General features: G+C 41.3%; 1 protein-coding gene across 5 annotated transcripts in view; it reads right to left on the bottom strand.

Moving 5' to 3' along the window:
• Nucleotides 1-26616, bottom strand: part of HERC2 (HECT and RLD domain containing E3 ubiquitin protein ligase 2) — a 240063-nt gene that overhangs the window by 158441 nt on the left and 55006 nt on the right. For all 5 annotated transcript variants that reach the window (XM_043488204.1, XM_043488205.1, XM_043488207.1 and 2 more), the window contains 11 exons: nt 26089-26260; nt 24354-24527; nt 22484-22672; nt 21782-21933; nt 19685-19842; nt 19482-19595; nt 17646-17897; nt 12961-13154; nt 5393-5593; nt 2254-2482; nt 2023-2147 (listed from right to left, as the gene is read on the bottom strand). In XM_043488204.1, the coding sequence (XP_043344139.1) occupies nt 2023-2147; nt 2254-2482; nt 5393-5593; nt 12961-13154; nt 17646-17897; nt 19482-19595; nt 19685-19842; nt 21782-21933; nt 22484-22672; nt 24354-24527; nt 26089-26260 (1960 nt within the window). The remainder of the gene's footprint in view (nt 1-2022; nt 2148-2253; nt 2483-5392; nt 5594-12960; nt 13155-17645; nt 17898-19481; nt 19596-19684; nt 19843-21781; nt 21934-22483; nt 22673-24353; nt 24528-26088; nt 26261-26616) is intronic.

The following is a 26616-nucleotide window of genomic DNA, read 5'->3' as shown; positions in this document are numbered from 1 at the left end:
CTTTCTCTCCTTGCTGTGCATGGTGTAGTCACATTAGTAAAGGTGAAGCCACTCAGTCGTGTCCGACTCTTTGCGACCCCATGGACTGTAGCTTACCAGGCTCCTATGTCCATGGGATTTTCTAGGCAAGAGTACTGGAGTGGATTGCCACTTCCTTCTCCAGGGGATTTTCTCACCCAGGGATCGAACCTGGGTCTCCGGCATTGCAGGCAGACACTTTACCGTCTGAGCCACCAGGGAAGCCCCCGGGTATTCACATTATGCACGGACTAAACCTCCTCATCAGCAGATATGCCTGCTCAACCAAAGAGAAATATTCTACCAGGATCAACAAGTAATGCCTTAAAAGAAAACCCTCCTTCTTGATTTTGTAAGAGGCCATGAGGAGGCTTAGATCTGGACTGTGTAAACTGTCAATAATAACATTATTTAATGTACAACCTTCTATCTCAAAAAACTTATATTAACTGTGCCTTGACTTGTAATGGGCTCAATAGTTCTCAGAAATTTCTGAGATGCTGTTCCTGGAGTATAATCCTATATTTGGCCTAATAAAATTTTCTATCCCTTTTTTAGATCCACTGGTTTTTTTTGTCGACATCAACATGGCTGACAAAGTTAAAAGAGAAAATGAAAGCAAAGTACACAGCATAGCATCTGAGGGAGAAAAGGTACAGAATGCACCATACTTGCTACTAACATCATTACATGTTTGACTGCTTTTAATTTTTTTCAATTTAATCAAAGAAGGTATATTTTCAAAACATTTTTAATACACTCACATCATCCAATTTTATCAGTGTAAGTTTTTAAACTGAAAACTACTATGACAACGAAAGCAACAAAAGTAGCTATGAATGACAAATATGCATGTGCAAATACAAACTAACTCCCCAGCCTACTCCCAGAATAGCTACAGTCTTTAAAAAAGACTGACAGCCTCATGTTAATGAGGTCAAGAATGGGCTGTAACTCTCATACTGGCTGCTTAAATGTGCAATAAATGCCACAATCACATTGGGAAATTGTACACACTCACCCTAGGATCCAGGAGAGTCTAATTCAGAGTATTTACCCGAAAGAAAAAACAAGTGTTCACTAAAGGACTTGTACACAGCATGATCACAGCAGCTTTAAGAATCAAAAATCATCAAATGTCTACCAACAGGAGAATGGATACATCAACAGTGCCGTATCACACAAGAAGCACTTCTCAATAGCAAAAATTAATAATACATCCAACATATTTGAATCTAAAATTCATTATCGAGGCAAAATAAAGCTAACACAAATCAGTACATACTGTATGATATCATTTATGTGAAAATCAAAACTGGCAAAAAAATAATTTTTTCATTTTCACTTCTTTACTGATTCAGTGTTGGCTGCGCTGGTCTTTGTTGCTGTGCACGTGCTGTCTCCAGTTGTGACAAGCAGGAGCTACTCTCCAGCTGCAGTGTGTGGGCTTCTACGCGCGGTGGCTTCTCTCGTTACGGAGCGCACCAGCTTTCGCAGGTACGCCACTCTGGGCTCAGCAGCTGGGGGGCCCAGGTTTAGTTACTCCTCTGCACGTGGCCTCTTCCTGGACAAGGGACTGAACTCAGGTCCCCTGCATTGGCAGGCAGATTCTTAACCACCGGAAGTCCCTTAACCAAGAAGGTCCCCCACACTGGCTAACGTCATCTGAGAGAGGCAGGAAGGTACACTAACTTCACATGCAAAGGGGCACAAAGGCACTTTCCGGGGTGATGGCAATAATCTGTACTATGATTGGGGTACCTGTCAAATTCACTTATTAATAGATAGACACAAAGTGGGTATATTTTATCATACTTAATAACTCAGTTCTTTTAAACTACTAGAAAAGTTTTAATTACAGAAATATTTGTATGTTACTAAAAGTCTTATGTTTCAAAGTTTTTTTAATTCTGGCAAAGTTTCAATCTCAGCTCACTGGTAAGTAAAATCGCCTCCATCAGCTTATACACACATGTGCACACACACATATTCCTAGGACCATACCTGGATTTCTGCAGTAATGGCTGCATTTAAGGCTGATTCTAAGCCTCCATCAGCCATTAAGCTGCCGACGAGAAGATCAATCATGAATCGACGACCTGGACTTATGTTAACTTCATTACCTGAAACTGGAAAAGGGCAAGTGTTTTCGCCAGTGTGAGGTAAGCACCATCCCCTCCGAGCACCCCTCCTGTGCCAGCCCCACCCCCACCCCTGCTCCTGGCCCAAGCCCACCTGCACAGGGGAGGAGAGCAGAGAGTGCCCGTGCCCGCTCCTCAGCAGTGGGCAGCAGCACGGACCACCCGCTCTGCAACACAGCCTGGGCGGCCGCCTGCACAGTGCTCAACACGCCCGCGCTGCTGGCCAGGGCCACCACGGTCTGCTTCAGGCTGTTGAGGAGGCCGCTGCCCAGACCTAAACCAAGGAATTCTGGGTCAACCTGGTGACTAATGGCAGCATGCAACTGAAAGGAGAAAAACAATTTTCACTTAGAAGCCCTTAAAATGAATGCTTTTCAAATTTTTATTAAAGATGAAATAATACCTCAAATTGAGTTTTCTTCAAAGAGTAAAGGAAAAACTTCCAGTATAGGTATTTTTTTTAACTAGACTAAAAAATGTTTACCCATAGTAATTGAGAATCTGAGGTAAAGTATTTCATAAGAGGAATTTTTTTAAACCTAACTATAAGTACATATACAGAAAAGCTCAATATCAACAAACTTGTTAAACCCTGTGGAAACAGCACCTCTACCACACTCTCAACCACCTGTACCATAGAAATAAGGACTATAATACAACCAAAAAAGTATTAAAAGAGTAGATAGTCAAACTGAAGGTATACAAGGAAATGCCTCAAGAGCCAAAGCAGGACTCGCACAGACACACACACAACAGGAGCCAAGGGTTCTGGGCTCTGAGCGCACCAAAGCCTTCTGAGACACACCACAGCCCACTGAACAGGAGCTGCCTGCCAGTCAGCCAGGGCCTGGGCCAACATACCACCCACGCAAAGCTTCGGGTACAGAGAACCCACAGGAAATCAGAGACTCAGCCTGCCTTACAAGCAGACGTGAAATCTAACTCATACCAACCATCTAGGTATGGATATCACAAGTCAAGAACTGAACACCAAAACTCATCTAGAGCCGGAGGAACTCAATGGAACCTCACAGACAAAAGTACAACACTGCCCTCTGAGGACATGTCCAAAGAATAACTCCTAGACATAATGTATTAAAATCACAAAACAAGGGCAAGAATCCAAAAGGTTACCAAAGGGAAAGACAAATTAGCTACAAAGAAGCAACAACTGCGCCAGTAATGATTTCTCACTGGCAACAATAAAGGTCAGAAGACAGTAGAAAATCTTTCAAGTGCTGAGAAATCAACAGACAACCTAAAAAATTAGCCTCATTAAATTACCTAGAGATGTTGAAGCTAATAAAGTCTTTCAGACGTTATAACTCACAGACCTTAATGAAGAAACTTACTGAAGGAGATATCCAGGAGAGAGGTGATACAAGTAACAATGGCAAAACAAACTGATTAAAAAAAAAAAAAGGACTACATATCAGAGTTAAGTATGACCTCTCAAAATATAATAATTAATTGAAGGAAAGTTTAAAAATAATTATATTTCACAAATCCTAGGAGGTATTTTCTTTCCTGTCTTAACAACCCTAAAATCAGAATGTATCTTATATATTGCAATTGGGAGTGTTCTTCTATTAGCTGCACACACACAAAAAAAAGTCCCTGGAGTCAATGTAACAGACTACCAAATAATTCAAATACTAATGGTAGAAAGAGACATTTAGGTTTAAGGCATCCTATGACCCTATATTTTTCAGGAAGAGAAATACTGATTAATTTAACATGTTGGGAAATTCACAAATAGTTTAATTTTTCTGTAATATGAGTAATGTCCAGAAATCAAAATTTCAAAACTTAGGAACAACTAAAGGGATTTGAAAGGAAAAAATTTGAGAAACTTGATCAAAAGATAATAAAATGATGAATAAACTTACACAAAACATCAGTAATCACAAATATAAAAGATTAAATCCACATATTGAATAAATACTCTCAAACTGAATTCTTTTTATGAATTAAGCTATATGAGTTAATTTTTTAAAGGACACGACTAAAAGACCTTGAAAGACAAAACAAAGCAATGGGAAAACATAGCATTAGGCCCATGTGTTCCAAGTGGAACCAAGCCTAGGACCTGTACAAGCAAGGTCTTTCTCCACAGCACTGACAAAAGCAACAGTGTCACTACAAGACCAGGGAAGCAGCAGAAAGCTGGGCGGACACGCCACAGGTGTCCTTGTCAACAAGCTTCTGTAAAAGACTTCTGGGGAAGGGGGGTAATTTCTAAACTTCTCCTAATCCCATTTTGCACTTAAAAGTTACATTCACTTTCCTGCTTTTTGAAAGCCAAGACAAAAAGGGGAGAGAACAAAAAGGGGGACATGATGGGTCACATAGAAACTCTCACATTATAAAGGAGGAAAATTATTCTGCTCAGAAACATTGTTCTCTTGACATTAAGTCATAGGAGTTTTATTACAAAGAAAAACATGGTGATCAAAGATTTTAGTTACAGTTTTACTTTTAAAAAAGTAAAGGAAACAAATTTTTGTAGCTTTTTTTAATTTATTTTTTTACTGAAGGATAATCGCTTTACAGAATTTTGTTGTTTTCTGTCAAACCTCGACATGAATCAGCCATAGGTATACATACATCCCCTCCCTTCTGAACCTCCCTCCCGTCTCCCTCCCAGCCCACCCCTCTAGGTTGATACAGAGCCCTGTTTGAGTTTCCTGAGCCACACAGCAAATTCCCAGCAAACTCCCCCTGGCTATCTATTTTACATATGGTAATGTAAGTGTAGCTTTTCTCATACTGACATTTATCCTTAACCTCTCCTGTGAGGAAGCGGAGGTACTTCTGGAGGAAGCAGAACCGAATGAAGGTCTCCTCTCAGGCCAGAGGAGAGACTGGCAACCACATCCCGCTGATCACCTACTGTCACACCCAGTTACTTCTTGACACACAGTAACCGTAAATTCAAGACGGACTCCCTGATGAATGCCAACAAACTGAATTCAGCCGTGGTAACACAATCAATATATATATTCTCACCTGCATGCAGGGACTGACTTACAGGATAAACACAAAATAATCAGACTGATTTTTTTAAGCCTCATGATTACACTCCATCACAATCTTACTTTAAGACACTTAAAAATTTTCAATAGTAATTCATTTAACAGGCTAAACTCCATGCCCTTTAATATGCATAAACATCATTACAAATACCTAAGACACTTATATAATGGGGAAAAGGAAAGAAAAATCATTGATACCTGAAGTCGTAGAAGATTGAGTGTTGCCACTGTCATACACTCTTTCTCTTGAGGCGGGGGCCAGTCAGCAGTGCCATCCATCCCCTCACTCACTTGCCGAAGTAGGAGATCTAACTGCTCAAAAGTCATTGAGCAGATGTCCACCACAAAAGGGACACGAAGGCCAATGGACCACTCAGAACAGGAAGACCAAGCAAAACTCTATGGAAGAAACACAAGAACCTAAAATGAATCTACACATTCAGTTATCAGCCTGTTCCACAAGAGATTCACCATTAGGAATGACAAAGAGGCCCTAAATTACTAATTTTCCATCCCTCTAATTGTCCCAAACACGCAAGCATTTTCAGTTATCTAATTCACATACTGACAGCTTCCAATTTCCTCTCATTTCAGTACTCCGTCTTGTTTTCAAAACTCTGTTTACTGCGAAAATTAAGCAACTGAGTAAAACTGAATACTAAAAGCTATTCAAATAACCCCAAAGAAGTCAGGAAACAATAAAGGAACAAAAAGAAGAAAGGAAACAAAAAAATTAATAAATGATAGACAAGGGTCTGAACATAAAAACAGAAAAAGAGAGATCATCAGGATACAGCAAAACAAAACCTAACTACACAGTATCTACAAGAAATTTACCTTAAATATAAAGATAAAAGGTGGCTTAGTAAAGGGATGGGAAGTGGCTTTAGGAACCTGGAATCTTAGATTCATGCATCAAGGTAAATTGGAAGTGGTCAAGCAAGAAATGGCAAGAGTGAACACGGGCATTTTAGGAACCAGAAAACTAAAATGGATGGGAATGAGTGAATTCAATTCAGATGACCATTAATATCTACTACTGTGGAAAGAATCCCTTAGAAGAAATGGAGTAGCCCTCACAGTCAACAAAAGAGTCTAAAATGCAGTATGTGGGTGCAATCTCAAAAGCAACAAAATGATCTCAGTTCGTTTCCAAGGCAAACCTATTCAACATAACAGTCATTCGAATCTATGCCCCAACCATTAATGCCGAAGAAGCTGAAGTTGAACAGTTCCATAAAGTTCCACAAGACCTTCTAGAACACTAAAAAAAAAAAAAACGATGTCCTTTTCATCATAGGAAATTGGAATGCAAAAGCTGGAAGTCAATAGATACCTGGAACAATAGGCAAGTTTGGCCTTGGAGTATAAAATGAAGCAGGGCAAAGGCTAACAGACTTCTGTCAAGAGAACACGCTAGTCAAAGCAAACACCCTTTTTCAACAACACAAGAAATGACTCCACCCATGGACATCACCAGATGGTCAATACTGAAACAAAATTGATCATATTCTTTGCACCTCACAGTGGAAAAGCTCTGTACAGTCTGAAAAAACCAGACCTGGACCTGACTGTGATTCAGATCATGAGCTTCTGATTGCAAAACTCAGGCTTAAAGTGAAGAATGTAGGGAAAACACCATTCAGGTATCACCTAAATCAAATCCGTTATGATTATACGGTAGAAGTGACAAATAGCTTCAAGAGATTAGATATGGTAGGAAGAGTGCCTGAAGAACTATGGACAGAGGTTCATAATGTTGTATAGGAGGCACTGATCAAAATCATTCCAAAAGAGATGCAAGGAGGTAAAGTGCATGTGTGAGAAGTCTTTACAGATAGCTGAGGAAAGAGAAGCAAAAGTCAAAGGAGAAAGAGAAAGATATATCCAACTGAATGCAGAGTTCTAGACAATAGTAAGGACAGATATGAAAGCATTCGTACATGAACAACGCAAAGAAATATAGAAAAACAATAGAATAGGATAGGAAAGATTGGAGATCTCTTGAAGACATTTGGAGATAATCAAGAGAATATTTAACACAAAGATGGGCACAATAGAGGACAGAAAGCATAAGGATTACATAGAAGCAGAAGAGTTTAAGAAGAGGTGAGAACATGCAGGAGTTACAAGAAAGGCCTTAATGACCTGGATAACCACGATTACGGTCACTCACCTAGAGGAGAACATCCTCAAGCTGAAGTCAAGTGGGCCTGAGGAAGCATTACTACCAACAAAGCTAGTGGAGGTGATGGTATTCTAGCTGAGCTATTTAAAATCCTAAATGATGATGCTATTAAAGTGCTGCACTCAATATGCCAGCAAGTTTGGAAAACTCAGCAGTGGCCACAGGACTGGAAAAGGTCAGTTTTCATTCCAATCCCAAAGAAAGGCAATGCCAAAGAATGCTCAAACTACTGCACAATTGCACTCATCTCACACGCCAGCAAAGTAATGCTCAAAATTCTTCAAGCGTGGCTTCAAGAGTACAGGAACCGGAAACTTGCAGATGTAGTGACTGGGTTTAGAAAAGGAAGAGGGACCAGAGATCGAACTGCCAACTTTTGCTGGATCATAGAAAAAGCAAGGGAATTCCAGAAAACATCTACTTCTGCTTCACTGACTACGCTAAACCCTTTGACTGTGTGGGTCACAGCATTCACAACAAACTAGAAAATCCTTAGAGAGACAGGAATATACCTATTTCCTGAGAAACCCTTATGCAGGTCAAGAAGCAAGTTAGAACTGGACATGGAACAATGGAGTGGTTCCAAATTTGGAAGGGAGTATGTCAAGCCTGTATACTGTCACCCTGCCTATTTAACTTATATGCAGAGTACATCATGCAAAATGTGGGCTGAATGAATCACAAGCTAGATTCAAGACTTCCAGGAGAAATACCAAGAACTTCAGATATGCAGATGATACCGCTCTAACAGTAGAAAGAGAACAGGAATTAAAGAACCTCTTGAAAAAGGTGAAAGAGGAGAGTGAAAAAGATGGCTTAAAACTCAACATTCAAAAAACTAAGATCATGGCATCCAGTCCCATTACTTCATGGCAAAGAGATGGGGGGAAAAAAAAAAGAAACAGTGACAGATTTTATTTTCTTGGGCTCCAAAATCACTGGGGGCAGTAACTGCAGGCATAAAATTCAAAGATACTTGCTCCTTGGAAGAAAAGCTATAAGAAACCTAGGCAGCATATTAAAAAGCAAAGACATCACTCTGCTTCAAAGGACCATATGGTCAAAGGTACGGTTTCTCCAGTAGTCATGTATGGATGACTAAGGATGTATATGTATAGACATGTATAGGATGACTATGGAAGACTCTTGAGAATCCTTGAACTGCAAGGAGATCAAACCAGTGAACCCTAAAGGACATCAGTCCTTAACATTCATTGGGAGAACTGATGCTGAAGGTGAAGCTCTAATACTCTGGCCACCAGATGCAATAAGCCAACTCACTGGAAAAGACTCTGATGCTGGGAAAGATAGAGGGCAGAAGAAATGGTGACAGAGGATGAGATGGTTGGATAGCATCAACAACTCAATGGACATGAGTTTGAGCAAACTCTGGGAGACACTGAAGGACAGGGAAGCCTGGTGTGCTGTAGTCCATGAAGTCACAAAGAGTTGGACAGGACTTAGCAACTGAACAACAGAACAAAAATCCTCTTTGATCCATCTCCTACAGTAACGAAAGTTTAAAAATGGGATTTAATTAAACTTAAAAGCTTTTACCAGCAACTATTCAGTCACTATGGCATGTCCAACTCTTTGGCGATTCCACAGACTGTAACCCACCAGGCTCCTCTGGCCACAGGATTTCCCAGGCAAGAATACTGCAGTGGGTTGCCACTTCCTTCTGCAGGGGATCTTCCTGAGCCAGGGACGAACCCACATCTCCTGCTTTGGCAAGCAGATTCTTTACCACTGAGCCACCAGGGAAGCCCTGAACAAGGAAATTCTGAACAAGGTGAAGACAACCCCCAGGAAGGCAGAAAAGAGTTACTGCAAATGTAACAACTGACAAAGGATTAATTTCCAAAATATACAAGCAGTTCATGTAGCTCAACAGCAGAAAAACAAACAACCCAATCAAAAAGTGGGCAGAATACCTAAACACTTCTCCAAAGAAGACATACAGATGGCTAAAAAACACATGAAAAGATGCTCAACATCACTCATTATCAGAGAAATGCAAATCAAAACTACAATGAGGTATCACCTCACACCAGCCAGAATGGCCATAAGCAAAAAAATCTATGAACAATAAATGAGTGTGGAAAGAAAGAAACCATCTTGCACTGCTGGTGGGCATATAAACTGTTACAGCCATTATAGAGAACAGTATGGTGATTCCTTTAAAAACTAGGACTAAAACTACCATAGAGTCCAGTAATTCCCACTACTGGGCATATACCCTAAGAAACCATAACTGAAAAAGGCATGTGCGCCCCAATGTTCATCGCAGCACTATTTCTTATAGCCAGGACATGGAAGAAACCTCTGTCCATCAACAGAGGGATGGATAAAGAAGTTGTGGTACATATATATACAATGGAGTATTACTCAGCCATAAAAGGGGACAAATCTGAGTCAGTTCTAGCGAGGTAGCTGAACCTAGAGCCTGTTGTACAGAGTGAAGTAAGTCAGAAAGAGAAAAGCAAATACTCTATGTTAATGTACATATATGTGAAATCTAGAAAACTGATACTGATAAACCTATTTTCACCCAGGAACAGAGATGCAGACATAGAGAACAGGCTTGTGGACACAGAAGGGGAAGTAGAGGTGGGACGAATTGAGAGTAGCATTGAAACATATACATTACCGTGTGTAAAATAGACAGCTAATGGGAGTTGCTCTATGACACAGGAAGCTCACCACAGTGTTCTGTGATAACCTAGAGGGATAGGGTGGGGTTGGGGGGAGGTCAAGAGGGACGGACAAAAGCTAGTGGAGGTGATGGAGTTCCAGTTGAGCTATTTCAAATCCTGAAAGATGATGCTATGAAAGTGCTACACTCAATATGCCAGCAAATTTGGAAAACTCAGCAGTGGCCACAGGACTGGAAAGTCAGTTTTCATTCCAATCCCTAAGAAAGGCAATCCCAAAGAATGCTCAAACTACTGCACAATTGCACTCAGCTCACACACTAGTAAAGTAATGCTCAAAATTCTCCAAGCCAGGCTTCAGCAATACGTGAACCATGAACTTCCAGATGTTCAAGCTGGTTTTAGAAAAGGCAGAGGAACCAGAGGTCAAATTGCCAATAACCGCTGGATCATCAAAAAAGCAAGAGAGTTCCAGAAAAACATCTATTTCTGCTTTATTGACTATGCCAAAGCCTTTGACTGTGTGGATCACAATAAACTGTGGAAAATTCTGAAAGAGATGGGAATACCAGACCACCTGACCTACCTCTTGAGAAACCTGTATGCAGGTCAGAAAGCAACAGTTAGAACTGGACATGGAACAACACACTGGTTCCAAATAGGAAAAGGAGTACGTCAAGGCTGTATATTGTCACCCTGCTTATTTCACTTATATGCAGAGGACATCATGAGAAACGCTGGGCTGGATGAAGCACAAGCTGGAATCAAGATTGCTGGGAGAAATATCACTAACCTCAGATATGCAGATGACACCACCCTAATGGCAGAAAGTGAAGAGGAACTAAAAAAGCCTCTTGATGAAAGTGAAAGAGGAGAGTGAAAAAGTTGGCTTAAAGCTCAACATTCAGAAAACTAAGATCATGGCATCTGGTCCCATCACCTCATGGGAAATAGATGGGGAAACAGTGGAAACAGTGTCAGACTTTATCTTTTTGGGCTCCAAAATCACTGCAGATGGTGATTGCAGCCGTGAAATTAAAAGACCCTTACTCCTTGGAAAGAAAGTTATGACCAACCTAGATAGCATATTAAAAAGCAGAGACACTACTTTGCCAACAAAGGTCCGTCTAGTCAAGGCTATGGTTTTTCCAGTGGTCACATATGGATGTGACAGTTGGACTGTGAAGAAAGCTGAGTGCTGAAAAATTGATGCTTTTGAACTGTGGTGTTGGAGAAGACTCTTGAGAGTCCCTTGGACTGCAAGCAGATCCAACCAGTCCATCCTAAAGGAGATCAGTTCTGGGTGTTCATTGGAAGGACTGACGCTGAAGCTGAAACTCCAATACTTTGGCCACCTCATGGGAAGAGTTGACTCACTGGAAAAGACCCTGATGCTGGGAGGGATTGGGGGCAGGAGGAGAAGGGGACGACAGAGGATGAGATGGCTGGATGGCATCACCGACTCGATGGACGTGAGTTTGAGTAAACTCCAGGAGTTTGTGATGGACAGGGAGGCCTGGCGTGCTGCGATTCATGGGGTCACAAAGAGTCGGACACGACTGAGAGAGTGAACTAAACTGAACTGAGAAAAACTGAGTAATACTATCAATGAACTAGATCTAACTGACATTTTTAGAACACTTCGCCAACAATGATGAAACACATCAACAGCAAAATAAACACTGTTTTTAAGCACATGTGCAGACCGTTCACAAAGAGAATACATTCTAAGATAAAAAACAAATCAAGAACTGAAATCATACAGAGTTTATTCTCTAACCACAATGGTTAACTAAACTAGAAATCAGTACCAAAGATAAAAGAATGATGTCCAAAAATTTTGAAACTAAACAACACACTTAATCCATAGGGCAAAGAGCAATTCTCAAAACAAATCAGAGATGAACAAAAATGAAAATATATCAAGATTTGTGGATCCAACTGAAGCACTACTTAGAGGGAAAATTATAGTATCAAATGCCTACATACTACAAAAGAACAAATGTCTAAAGTCAACAACCTAAGCTTTCTCCTGAACAAACTAAGAAAACAGTAAAGAGACACCCAAGCAAACTGGAAGGGGAAAAGGGACAAGAGAAGGAACCAATGAAACGGAAAGCCAAAGAACAGGGAAAATCAGTGAAACTAAAAGCTAGTTCTTTGAAAAGATGAGCAAAAGGGATAAACCTGTAATGAAAATGGCAAAGAGAAAAGGCACAAATCACTCATATCAGGAATGAACGAGGATATCACTGCAGACCCAAAAACTTCAAAAGGTCAGTAAGAAAATGCTAACAAGGAAAATGTTACATATAGAAACTGGTTAACTTAGACAGAATGCAGCAATGCCTGGAGCATCGCAAACCAGGAACACTCACCGAAGAGGAAATAATTTGAACAATTCAATATTAAAAAACTGAATTTGTGGTTAAAAATCTTTGGAGAAAGACATCTCCAGGGCCATATAAATTCATAGGGAAACATTTAAAAAGAAATGACACTAATTCTACTCAACCCATTCCAAAAAACAGAACAGGACAGAACACTTGCCAATACTATGTATGAGACCAGTCTTACCCTGGTAAAAAGGCAAGAAAGTTGTTTTCTAAGAAAGCCACCAACTAGTATCTCTGAAGAGCACTGACAGGAAAACTCTCAACAGTGTATTAGCAAATCAAATCCAACAATATAAAAAAAGAAGACCAAGTGGAGATTATCTCAAAAACACAAGGTTCACCCAATATTAGAAAATCAATGCATTCCACTATATAAACAGAGTAAAGAAGGAAAACATGATCATATCATTTGAGAAGAAAAAGCATTTGACAAAGGACTACACATACAAGTCAAGTATATTTCTACGTACTAGCAACAACTGACAGGAAATTAAAATTCTGTAAAATACCAAGCCATCTACTTTGTACCTGGGCCGGCCCACAGGCGATCCCGACTATATGTTTGGTGTCCAGTCCAGGCAGAGCAGAGGGTTCTGGCTTGGTCACACGCAAGGTGTCAAAGTGCTGGCACTGGTCGTTGCTGCCCCAGCTGTGGACCTCACTGTCCTCAGTCAGGGCCAGGCAGTGGGTGGACCCTGCAGCCACATCAATCACCTTCTTCCCTGGGGGAAAGGAGGATGCAGAGACAGCTTTATGCCTATGACTTGTGTTGCAATAAAGATATTTACTCTAGGCCACTCAGGTCAGAAGGCATTTAATGTCATTGCTTTAATATCATTCACAATTCATCTGCTTTATGTACATTATTAAAACCTCCACTGTGTTTTACCAGCTACAATCTATTAAGACCTACAGCCTACAAATAAAATAATACTGTCGAATGAAAAGGATCTGTTCATTTTCCTCATCCTTGTTCAGAAAAAGACAACTGTACTTTGAATTAACCAGAGATCATATTTTCTTATCCCAAAGTATAACCATGCAAAGTGTACTCCTTTTTAAAAGACTATGTTTTTGGAACAGTTATAGGTTCACAGTGAAACTGAGGAGAAGGCACATATCTGTGATATACTCCTGATCCCAATGGACACTAAGCCTCTTCCCATTATTAATTATTCATTTTTTTACACACAGACATCCAGTTCTTCTGACATTTGTTGAAATGACAATCTCTGCTCCACTGTATTGCCCTTACTCCTCTGCCAAGGATCAGTTAGCTACATTTATGTAGATCTATTTCCAAGCTCTCTCTTCTTTTCTCCTTTTCTTGTGATCGTACTTGGTGTTCAGTCACTCAGCCATGTCCGACTCTTTGCAACCCTTTGAACTGTAACCTGCCAGGCTCCTCTGTCATGGGATTTTTCAGGCAAGAATGCTGGAATGGGTTGCCATTTCCTCCTCCAGGGGATCCTTCCAACCCAGGGATCGAACATGTGTCTCCTGGGTCTTCTGCACTGCAGGTAGACTCTTTACCCGCTGAGCCATCAGGAAAGCCCATAAAGATCATATTTTAGCCAATACCAAATTGTTCTGATCACTGCAGCTTTACAGTTAAGTCTTGAAGTTGGACAGTATAAGTCTTACAACTTGCTCTTCTCCTTTAATACTGTGTTGGCTATTTTGCCTCTCGATATAAACTTTAGACTCGGTTTGTTGATATTCAGAAAATAACTTTCTGGGATTTCAATTGGAATTGCATTAAATCTATAAATCAAGTTGGAAAGACATCTTAACAATATTCAGTGCTCCTATCAATGAACTTAGAATATCTTTCCATTTAAAAAATTTTTCTTTGACTTCATTCCTCAGTTTTATAGCTTTCCTCATACAGATCTCATAAATATTTAGATTTATACTTGTGTATTTCATTCTTAGGTTGCTAATGCAAACAGTATTGTATATTTAATTTCAAATTCTACTTGTTAGTTGCCAGTATGTAAGAAAGAAATTAACTTTGGCATATTAACCTTGTATGTCACAACCTTGTTAGTTCCAGGAGGGTCTTTTGGTCAATCCTTTCAAATTTTCAACATAAACAATCAAGTCATCTGTGAACAAAGTTTTATTTATTCCTTTTCAATCTGTATAGCTTTTATTTCCTTTTCTTGTTTTATTGCATTAGCTAAACTTACAGTAATAATCTGTACAGAAAATGATGAAATGGAACATCCTTTCTCCATGACGACACCCAACCAGATGTCGCACAACAAATGCATCGCAAGCTGAACAAATTGGGCTATGAAGTTTTGCCTCATCTGCCATATTCACCTGACCTCTCGTCAACCAACTACCACTTCTTCAAGCATTCCAACAACTTTTTGCAGGGAAAACACTTCCTCAACCAGCAGGAGGCAGAAAATGCTTTCCAAGAGTTCGCTGAATCCCAAAGCATAGATTTTTAAGTGACAGGAATAAACAAACTTATTTCTCATTAGCGAAAATGGGCTGATTACAATGGTTCCTATTTTGATTAATAAAAATGTGTTTGAGCCTAGTTATAATGGTTTAAAATTCATCGTCAGAAACCACAATTACGTTTGCATGAACCTAACAGTCTTTATCAAGTTGAAGAAGTTTCCTCTATTCCTAATTTATTGTTTTTTTTAAATCACAAATGGGTAGTGAAATTTTGTCAAAAGCTTTTTTTGCACTTATTGATACAATCATGTGATTTTTCTTCTTTCGTCTGTCAACTCGATGGATTACATTAACTGATTTTTAACACTGAACCAGCCTTTCACATGTGTCTTGAGTTCATATATATATTTTTTTTTCTTTATATGTCACCCATCAATGGACACTACAGTCAGATACATGTCTTAGCTATTGTGAATAATGCTGCAATAAACATGTGGATGCAGATGTTTTTTGAGTTGGTGTCTCTGATATCCAGAAGTAGAACTGCTGGTAGTTCTATTTTTATTTTTTGAGGAACCTCCATACTGTTTTCCAGAGTGGCTCCACCAGTTTACAGTCTCACCAACAGGCACAAAGTTTCCCTTATCTCTACATCCTTGCCATCTCGTGTTATTTCTTGTCTTTTGATAACCGACATTCTAAGAGGTAAGAGGTGATATCTCAATGTTTTGAAATGTATTTCATTGACGATTAGTGATGTTGAACATGTTTTCATGTACCTGCTAGCCATAATATGTTTTCTTTGGAAAAAAGACTATTCAGATCATTTTTTTTTTTTCTGCTCTTGAGTTATATAAGATTTATATATTTTGAATATTAACTCCTTATCAAATATATGACTTACAAATATTTCCAGCCATTTCATAGTTTGCCGTTTCATTTCTTTCATGGTTTCCTTTGCTAGACAGAAAGAGTATTGATTTTAGATCTCTCTTCTTATATATCTGAAGCTATAAATTTCCATCTAAGCTTTCACTGTATCCCACAAATTTTAACAAGTTGTATTTTCATTTAGTTTAAAATATTTTAAAATTTATTTTGAGATGTCTTCATTAACCTATGTTTTATCTAGAAGTAAACTATTTTATCTCTATGTATTTGGGGATTTTCCAGCTAACTTTCGTTATTGACTTCTGGTTAATTCCATTGTAGTCTGAGAGCAGATACTGATTTCTCTCCTTTTAAACTGTTAAGGTGTGTTTTATGGCTTGGTCTATCTTGGTGAAAGTCAAAGTACACTGCTTATTTAGAAAGTTTTCTAAAACAAAATCTTTTATTTTTCTCCAAAGTTAAATGATATAAATATAAAATATATTTTTCTATTTAATAGTGTTAGCAAAGTATTGTAATTTTGCCTATTAGCATATTAAACATGACAAAAACATGCTATGTCATGTTAAGAGGTCATGCTTAACATAAGGTCATGCTTTCAGACATATCAACATTAAAAAAAATTCAGCCGAAAAAACTCTACTACAGTAAGAAAAACAATTCTATCCTAAGAGCCTCTCCTAAGAACAAATAACTATATCAACAATCACCTAAATACTCTCATAGTAAGCTATCCCTGTATCTAAATAATGGGGCTGAGGAACTTGATTTCATCTAGTAAATGAAGGGAATAAATAAACACAAAGGCAAATAAAATTTAAATACAGCTCCATAGTATACAACCAACTGTATTAACTCTAGAACTTACCTCAGACACTTAGAAAATAATAAACACCATGTGAACACACAAAACTTCTAATCACCAAAGTATTAGCATGCTTTAAAATAAAAATGATGGGGAAACGAACTGGCAAGTCTCACTTAAAATTCTCACTTCTAAACTCAAAGCAAAAACATAAAGATGAATCCAAGTGAGTAACCCAACAAACTGTATCCCGTGTGCCAAATGCAGCGCAAGGCCTGTTTCTGTGAATTGAAGTGTACTGGGACACAGGTCCATTTGTTTTCCCATTGTCTATGACTGCTTTAAGGCTACAGCAGCAAGGCTGAGTAGTTAGGAGAGGCGGCATAAGGTCCTCAAACCTAAAATCACACAGAGAGCCTGGTCCAATAAAACACAGCCTGCCCACCTCACGCGGTGCAGCAAGAGAGCACTACAGGTCCCACTCGATACACTCAGCACCAGCCTCTCCCCTACTTCTGAGGGTATCTGCAAAGCACAACGCCACGCCTGGACTCTCATCCTTCCTGTCTACTGAGAATGCATACCGGACACCTTGAAACCAAACACAGAGGATTCATCCAGCAAGGATCAGTTCAAACAAGACCACTCCAGGCTGACCCAATCCTGTCTCCCTTTGTGCTACATACATATCCATAGTCTTAGCAAGATCTACAGGATAACTACAGATGACCTCACCAAACAGAGAAGCTAATCTCACTGAGGCCGATTTAATGAGTAATGAAATGAGTACTTACCCCCCCGACACACACACACAGACAAACCTCTCCAATAAAATAGAAAAAACAAACAAAAAAGAACTCTCCAATATTGGTAAAATTTAAAGTTTCAAATTAAATTTGCTGAGAATAATTCTAGGTCACTTTTTAATATAGACAAATCACTTTCCATTTATTATCTATGCCTATTAAAATGTGGGTAAAAGCTTCTAATTTTGTGGGTCATTCATGGAATGTCAGGTAAAGGAAAATACCTGCAAACTTTAAAAGATTACTGAAGAAAACTCCTCAAACGGTTTTAAAAGTTTACATTTTGCACTCACCTTGCAATCCTTCCAAGAGTTTGGGATAACGGACATGTTCCTCTGTTCCATGCCCAAGTCTCTGGTTGTCACCTTTTCCCCATGAATAGACTTGGCCATCTTTTGTCAAGGCAATAGAAAATTGACTTCCACATCGGACTTTGACAACATCCAAGTCTTGTAGCTTTTCAATCAGCTTTGGTGTTTTGCAGCCATCACTACCACCTCTGCCCAATTTCCCATAGTCACCATCTCCCCAGGACCACACTTGACCTAAAAAGTACAAATTAACTGAGTAAAAATAGCTATACATCTAAATAAGCCTTTTAAATGTCTGAAAATAATCAATACAGCCAAAAACACACAAAAATCTAGATCACTAATGTATATAGTTGACACAAATGAAATCTAGTTTCTATCTCAGGTTGTTACAGAAGCAATTAAGAAATGGAGAGACTTCCCTGGTGGTTAAGAATCTACCTTCCAGTGCAGGGGACAGAGTTCAGTCCTGGTTGGGGAACTGAGATCCCACATACCTCAGGGGAACTAAGCCTGGGCTCGGCAACTACTGGGCCCACACACCTCCACTTAGAAAACATCTCATGCCACAACAAAGGACCCCACGCCGCAACGAAGACCTGACTCGGCCAAAAAAATTAAAAACTTTAAAAGACAGGTAAGAAGTGGAAACCCGACTTTTCATTTTGTTTTAACTGAATGAACAGTAAAGTTCTGGGTGTGCTAAGTCGCTTCAGTCGAGTCTGGCTCTTTGCAATCTATGGGCTGTAGCCCTCCAGGCTCCTCTGTCCGTGGGAGTGCTCAGCAAGAATACTGCAGGTACTGAAGGGGGTACCATGCTCCTCCAGGTATCTCCTGGACCCAGGGATCGAGCCAGGGTCTCCTGCACTGGCAGGTGGGCTCTTTACCACTACTGGGGAAGCGATAAAGTCCTAACCCTTACTAGTCTGGCTTCATGAGACAGTTTCCACTAAGGACTAAACACGGAGCAAAAGCTCCAGTGCCTCCATAAACACAGTAACTGGACCCACGGCACACTGCACGCCATTCTCAGGCCTGCCTGCACACCGTTCTTATTCCGCTGACCACATGTCAAACACACAACACTATTTATTTCCAATAAAAATTTTAGGGCAATTTAATTAAATATTACATAAAGAGATAAAACAAAGTTGCTCTCTGTGGGAGGGCAAGGCTGACAGGCTCCCAACTAATACTGACAGACAGACCCCACAATTCAAAGGACAGACTCCCACAATACTGAAAGACAAATACCATTTACAAAATCAATACTGGGAATTCCCTGGCATTCCAGTGGTTAGGACTCTGCACTCTCACTGCTGGGGGCCCAAGTTCAATCCCTGGTCAGGGAACTAAAAACCCCACAAGCCACACAGTGCAGTCAAAAAAAAAAGAAAAAAATCAACATCAAACCTGGTAAGTATATCCACAAAAAGTGTCACACGAGCACAATCTCACTAATGAACACAAATACAAAACTGAAATTAAATGCAAGTATCATACTGTGAATACACAAAGACTAACAATAAGCCGGATTTACCACAGAGAATCAAGCGTGGCTCAACATGAGGAAAAGTAATCATAATAACAGAAATATTACATGAATTACTCCATTTATTTTCATTTCTTTGTTAAAAATAAAATGCCCAAATAGGAAGGATGGCTCTGGGCAATGGAAACTACAAGTCCCATAACATCTCTACCTCTTCCAAAGACACTGAGGTGCATGTGCACTAAAGCCTCCAAAGCTCACTCCCTCTAGGGCAGTGGCCCTCCTCATCCTGAGAGCCCTCCCAAGGCGGCTCGTGCTCCACATACCGTTCTCTGTCACGGCCAGGGTCTGAGCGTCACCACTTCCACATGCCACATCAATGACCTTCAGTCCTTTTAGCCCAGCAACCAGCATGGGGATGGCCTCATCTTCACTGGAGCCTTCAACAGATAGGACTATTGTTACTGCAAGGATCTGAGAGAGCAGCAGCCCCACGCAGCAAGCCCAAGCGGGCCCAGAGCAGACATACCGTGGCCTAGCCGGCCGTAGTTCCCCCTGCCCCAGGTGTAGAGCTCCCCTTCCGCTGTGATGGCCGCACTGTATGTGCTTCCACACGCAATGTGCACCACGTGCTTCCCGGCCTGCTTTCCAGAGAAAGCAGAGATCACCTTAGGTTCCTCAAGAGGCCTGTGGAGACAACAGGAACAAACATGAATGCACTTCTGAGCCTTTCCTACTAGTGACACTCCCAGGAATAAACTGCAGCATCGAGATAACTTTGCCTTTCAGGCGTCTTATGAAATAATTAAGAAATACAGAATTTAAACACTTGCATGAATTTTTGTTACATGGGCACCTAATGCCAAGCGTCACACCCAGCATGCTGTTAAAGACACAGGTGATCAAGCCCATGGCAGCTCTGGTCAGAGTGGTCTGAAGAGCGGCCTGTTCACAGATAGCCCACGTGCAGCAACAGGGAACTGCACTGAGCGCCACAGCCGGAAACAAACACTCCCAAGTGGCAAAAACCAGCAGCCAGAGGTGGGGGGCGGGGGGTGGCAGCAGAACGGTCCAGAGAAGCCAGGGGTGGGGTGCTAACAGAAGCACTCTGTATCTCAGTCACAGTGGCTCCCAGCCTCAGGCATTTGTGAAGCTCACCAAACTGTACATGGAAAGCTGGTGAATTTGTAAATCTCATGCACATGACTGAAATTTATATATATTTGTTAAAACAAACAGGGAAGAAATGATGGGCAAGGTTTACTAATCACATTGCAATCTACATTTCACAAACAAAAAGTAGGAAGCAGCAAGGATTAATTGGGTAGAAGAGACCACTAGCTGATTCACTTTCAAAATTAACAAATGCCCAATGCTTATAATCTAAAATATGATCAGTAACACTCATTCTAGCCTGTCCAAAGACACAGCTCACTTATTTTGTGACACACTATTCTGCAAAATAAGCACACAGAAGGAGGGGCACATACGGGAAGAGGAACAAATGCATTACTCCAGAACCACCTCCCCATTCAGCTCAAGTTTCAACCCCCCACCCCAAAGCTTCACTGTAACTTCTGTACCATTCCACTTTCTTTCCCTCAACTCCTCAGGCAATAGACAAGTTATTCAACTAGCACTTAATCTCAACTGAGTGTTATTTAATTACAAACTATTTTATGCATGGTAATTATATTCAACATTTAAAAAGTAAAAAGACTAATGCCTCCAACCCAAACCTCAACCCTTTCAAGTCCTGTAAGCCCCAAGCCAATCCCTGCCTCCCTGTTAACCTAAGATTAACAACAATTCTAAATTCTGTACTTGTAGTTCCTTTTCTTCACTATCATTTTACTAGATTTGTCTGAAAGTCCTACAACAGTGTCAAGTGCAGGACATCAAGTCTGCTGAATGCTAACACCCAGACTGCATGACTCTTTTTTCACAATTTGACATCCTGGAGATGTCACGTCCACCCAGTGAGAATGGGCCAGTCTCCTCTCAACTCTGCTGCTGCCCACTCCCTGCTCATGGCTCTGACAGCCCTGAAATGGGGTGCATCTTCAAACTCAACCTAAAACCAGTGTTTTCTCCACCAACCTCCACTCACAACAGTAACATGAAAGGGTTCCTGTGATTCCAAGGCAGCTGTCAGAACTGTTTATTTTCACGACTCCACATTTAGAACAACCATTCTGTTTTGTTTCTGGTCTCTTACAATAATCAAAATAACACATTAGAAAACTCTTGATTTTTGTAGCTGTGAAAATGATAGTATGGCTCAAGGAAATGAGGACATTATCTGATAGAGATGTGCTGAGGTAATAAATGAAGGAAGAAGAGTGTGGAATTCAGATTAGAAAACTCTGCAGTATGTGTATCAACAGGAGCAGCAAAAGCCGGGGGAGCAGAACAACAGGAAGGCCCACTGCCCACTGTCTATGCAGTGTGCAGAGCTCCCACCGGGTCACAGGGGCGGGCCCATCCTGGGGGGCAGCCCTCTCCACCGCAGCCCTGCACGTCTGAACAGCTGCAAAGCCCTCAGCACACTTTCCTTTGCCACCTTATTTTGGTCACAGCAACACAAAAGAAGAGCGTATCAGGCAGAGGAACAGGCTGCACATACACGGTGTCTCCATGGCCCAGGCGTCCGCCGTCCCCGCAGCCCCAGGAATACACCTCTCCAGTGGCTGCCAAGGCCAGGTAGTGGTGACCGTCTGAATGGGCAGCAATTTTTACAATGTTTCTGGAGGCAAGCCCCTGGACCAACTGTGGGGCCTAAGAAAGGTAAAAACAGAAAGAAAATTAGTAAGCAACCCAAGGACAAGAAAACTGCATGACTTGCCTCCCTCGTGTATCTTACTTTAGCAAACCCCACTCAGACTAAACCTCTCTGGGGGTTGTCCAGCGGCCTGCCCAGCACTGCAGAACAGCACCAGGCAGGTGCCACATGGGCCCCGTGGCAGGCCTAGACCACTCTTGCACAGGGAGACGTGCAACTACAGGTGAAGAGCGCCCATCTGCCACCATCCCCATGAGCTCCTCATCTGTTACTTCCTGGTCCCAAAGTGAAATGACTTTACAGTTTATAAATGGGAATAGTAGTTGACAATAAGTGACACTGTAAGGAGTTCCTGAGCTGAAGAACTAAGAAATTCTGCCCCAAACTTGTGACAATAATGATTACAATCAAGACTTTTAAATACAATTAATAATATACAATGAGCAGATGCTTATAAACCTTCAGAAATCAGCTAACATAAAGAAAGACAAGATATGCAGCACAAACAGCAGAGAGCCCCCTCCACCAACCCACCCCAGGACCTACAAGAGTGTCACTGTTGTAGGCTTGCGTGTATACACGGCCATTCCTCGACAAAATCAGGAAGCGCTTCTCTGCACAGGCGATCTGCATGACCCCCAGGTTGGCAAGGCCTTCACACTGAATGGGACCGATCACATTGGCGTAGTATTTCCATCCTATTAACCCCCATCCTATGACTTCTTGTAATGATCCCTGTCAAAGAATGAAGCGAGTAAATATTTCCTTCGTATCAGCAAGAAAATTTCCTTCTTAGAAAAAAATTAAGAATAATTCACGAAAGGAGTAACAAACAGATATAATAAGATAAAAATTAAGCAAGTAAAGAAGGAAGCTGATTCAAAACATCAAAATAACTCAGAACACCCCATACAGCCTCAGTTAGCAGGTAAGATAAGTAACTGGACAGGTTACTTTTCCAGAGCATTTCATTTAACAGAGCACATTAAAAAGTAGCACAAGTAGATCTTAAATATATTTTAAAATGCTCAAAACATTAGGTTACCACTCTGCCATAACAGGTAGGGACCCAACGGCCTCAGCAAGCCTGGAGACAAGCATCCCTGCTGTTAGTGGTGTTAAGGGAGTCAAGCCGCATGACAGAAATTGGGGGATACGCAGCTCCCGTGTCCACCACACGTGTGCACCTGCGTGTACACACAGAGAAGAACAAAGGTACAGGGGAAGCCTTCGCAATACCACCTAAGCAGCAAACTCCTGGCAACACGAGTTCACCGACAGGAAACGGATTTTAAAAAATCATGACACATCCACACATGGACCACTAAGCTGTTTTTTTTTTTCTTTTTTTTTTTTTTATTAGTTGGAGGCTAATTACTTCACAACATTTCAGTGGGTTTTGTCATACATTGATATGAATCAGCCATAGAGTTCTAAAGTGAGAAGCTCTTCACTTACATAGAGAGCTCTCCCGTATCCTGATTAGTGGAAAGACAAGTTACATACAGAAGGGCTATAATACACTACCACTGAGAGAACACTGAAAGGACACATAAAGACCAGAAAAGTGAGGAGCAACGGGTGGAAAACGGGGTGAGACAAGGCAGAGAGACAGGAAGTGTCAATTATCCTTGCACTTAGTTTTTACTTTTCAACCATGTAAATGTATTACTTATTTGGAAAACATAAATTACTATAAAATAAAATAAATACTACTCAAATTAAAGTTAGACAGAATTCCCTGGTAGTCCAGTGAACAAGACTCTACACTCTCACTGCCAGTGATCCAGATTTAATACCTGGTCTGGGGACTGAGATCCTACAAACCTCATGACGCAGTCCCTACCTTCTCCCCAAAATTAAGAGTCAGAAAAATCTGCACTTTGCTGTACAGGAGAAACTGACACATGCTGCAAATCAACTACACTCCAATAAAAATTAACTTTAAAAAGCACTTGTACTATCAAGAACAAAGCTTAAAAACTCTGGATTAAAATCAGGGTTCTTTCTGCGACCCTCACAAGGTGCACTCCAAACGCAGCCTTCTCATCCATGTAACGGGACAACATTGCAATGATCAGGTGTGACTGTATGAGATTCTCGGTGAGCCTGTGTCAGCAGGTCCTCACACACCACTATGCTCCTCCTAAGGAAGACAGCACAGCATACGGCTGTGTGAACACAGGAGACCTCTCTGGGGACACGCCCCCTGAATCTGGAACCTGGCATGGGTCCTAAACCCTATGTGCATCAGTCTGCTCACTGTGACAGCTAATGACTGACACCTTCAAGTGTACACATTCCAAAGCTGAAAGCAAACTCCACCCCAACCCCAGAGAAAGTGAGTCTCCACACAGGCACAGAATGAGACTCTAGGAACAAATACACGGAGAATAAACCTTGCTCCCACACTTACCTTGTGAGATGTCGGAGAGCTACAGAGGGGTGGCATACAAGGGGTGGCCAGGCGGTCTAAGTGCGCCATGACAACAACTGCAGTCTGTCGTAAGTCTATAGCAAGCTCGTTGTCTTGTGGAAGAGTAAGGTACCTCAGGAAACTCTCGTTGGGGCTCAGAGGGCCAGACAGAAGCTAAAGAAGAAAAGTAAAAAACAGCTTCAGGAGTGGTGGGGAAAATTAAAGTAACACAAGTAGTCTCTCACCACTCTTTATACTTTGATACCCTCAGTCAGACATCACCTGTAAACCTCGCCCTCTCTGGCTATCATGTAAGAAGCAGTGCTGATGCGCTCACTGCACACGGGGGTGCCCACACATCCACACACCCATCACCTGTGTGCCACCTCCACACAGGTCAGGGACACAGCCCCATCCTCCTCAGGTTCACCAGCCCAAGGACCTTCGGAAGAATGCAGAGCTATCTACCTGGGGACAAAAGCACTGTACCTCAACTTGGCTTTGAAATCTGAGAACCACCACCATTATTTTCATCTAAAGCTTGCCCACTCATCAGAAAAATAACAATTTTATTTGGACATTAATAATTCTTATTCTGCTAACACCAGAACAACCTTATCATCAAAGACTGTAAAGTAATAGAATAATTAGGCTGGAACTTCATACCAGAACTGCTAAGTTTTTCCAGAAAAGACCTGCAAACTCAAACTGATACCTTTGAAAAGCAGCAGTCCCGGGGGTTCGGACCGCGGCAGGCCTGCTCTGCCACCAACCTGTTCCCTAGGACTAAACACGGTGATGGCCGAGGTAACGTTCTCTGCAACGGTGCCCCACACTCAGGAAGGGCCAACAAAGGGAGTCACTGTTTTCAATGCTGTGTTTCTAAAAATGTGTACTTCAGACCAAAGTAGGCGTTTGCAGGCCAACGGAGGTGAGCTCCATAAATGGCATGTGAAGGAGGACAGAGGAGGGAGAGAAGGTTTGCCTAGTGCCCCTGGGAGGGGCAAAACCAATCCACAGTAAGTGCTCTCAACAGACAGAGTGAGGCACTGCTGCTCCTTCCCACTCTAGCAGAGCCTAGCCTCCCTGCCCCGCTGCCCATGGCATTGCTGCAAGTACCATCAGAACACACTTGACTCTCACACCTTTTCCTGAAATAGCATCAGGATTTTTAACACATCTTTCTCCTGCTACTGTCAATACCTTGCTCCCACATGGAGTTGAGCATGCCTTCTTCACACCCTCCACAGCCCCACCAGAGCCAAAGCACGACACAAGTGGTTGCGGGGACACACGGCACTGAACATACAGACTCAAGGGGCTCAGTGCCTCGTGCAGCAGAAACAAAACTGTGGCCACAAGGCAGCCGCAGAGAGGTCTCTCTGAAAGCACAAACTGATGTATGTCAAGAAGCATGCTCCTAATACACAATCCAGAGCAACACAAAGGGCCCGGCATCTACGAAACACAGCTGGCTCTGACCCCTCCTTAGTTGCTGCAAAGAATCGAAATGTGACCATGGCAAGTTCTGCTGCATCAACTGTGACCCAACCACGACCTCCCATACCTATCTCACACCTGACTCACTATTGTAACTGCCAAGAACACACTACCCCCGGAGAAGCAACTACTAGCACAGGTATGTGCTCTGGGCTTGTTTATAAACGGTTAAATCCTTCAGGATAAGCAAAATGAAGACAGCTATTTAGATGCAAAGTCTCATGATGGTACCTACATGAACGTCACCCTCGGCATAGGGGGCCTCTTTACTGCAGACGATGCTCCGGAATCTCTGCAGCAGAGGCAGCAGCGGGGCGCTGGTGCCCTGGGCAGACCGCTCATTGTCAGTCTCCTGCGTCCCGCTGTCCCACAGTTGAAGCAACAACAGGATAGCAGATAACATTTGACTGGAAGAGAAAACATCCTTATGCTCTAGTAAAAACAGATTAATATTTTGGCCATGGCCTACAAAAAATACAAGTAGATAGCTAAATAAAATTGAAGAAGAAAAAAATAAAAAATAAATAAATAAAATAAAATTGAAGAAATACTTTAAATATGAAAGGAAACTAAAACAAGGCCATGAAAAATGAAAACAAATCTAGGCAGTAAAATCACTAAACAATTCAAGATTTTAGCACAAGACATCCATCTTCTGTGGATAACACATATAAAACCAGTTAGGAAGTTCAAACAACACTTTCTACAGGGAATTTCTAGGACCTTAAATTAATGGAATAAAAACAACAATTTGAAGAAAATT

Source organism: Cervus canadensis, chromosome 15, assembly GCF_019320065.1.
Source record: "Cervus canadensis isolate Bull #8, Minnesota chromosome 15, ASM1932006v1, whole genome shotgun sequence".
NCBI lineage: Eukaryota > Metazoa > Chordata > Mammalia > Artiodactyla > Cervidae > Cervus > Cervus canadensis.
The sequence above is the reverse complement of the archived record's forward strand: the minus strand, read 5'-3'. Positions and strand labels throughout refer to the sequence as shown.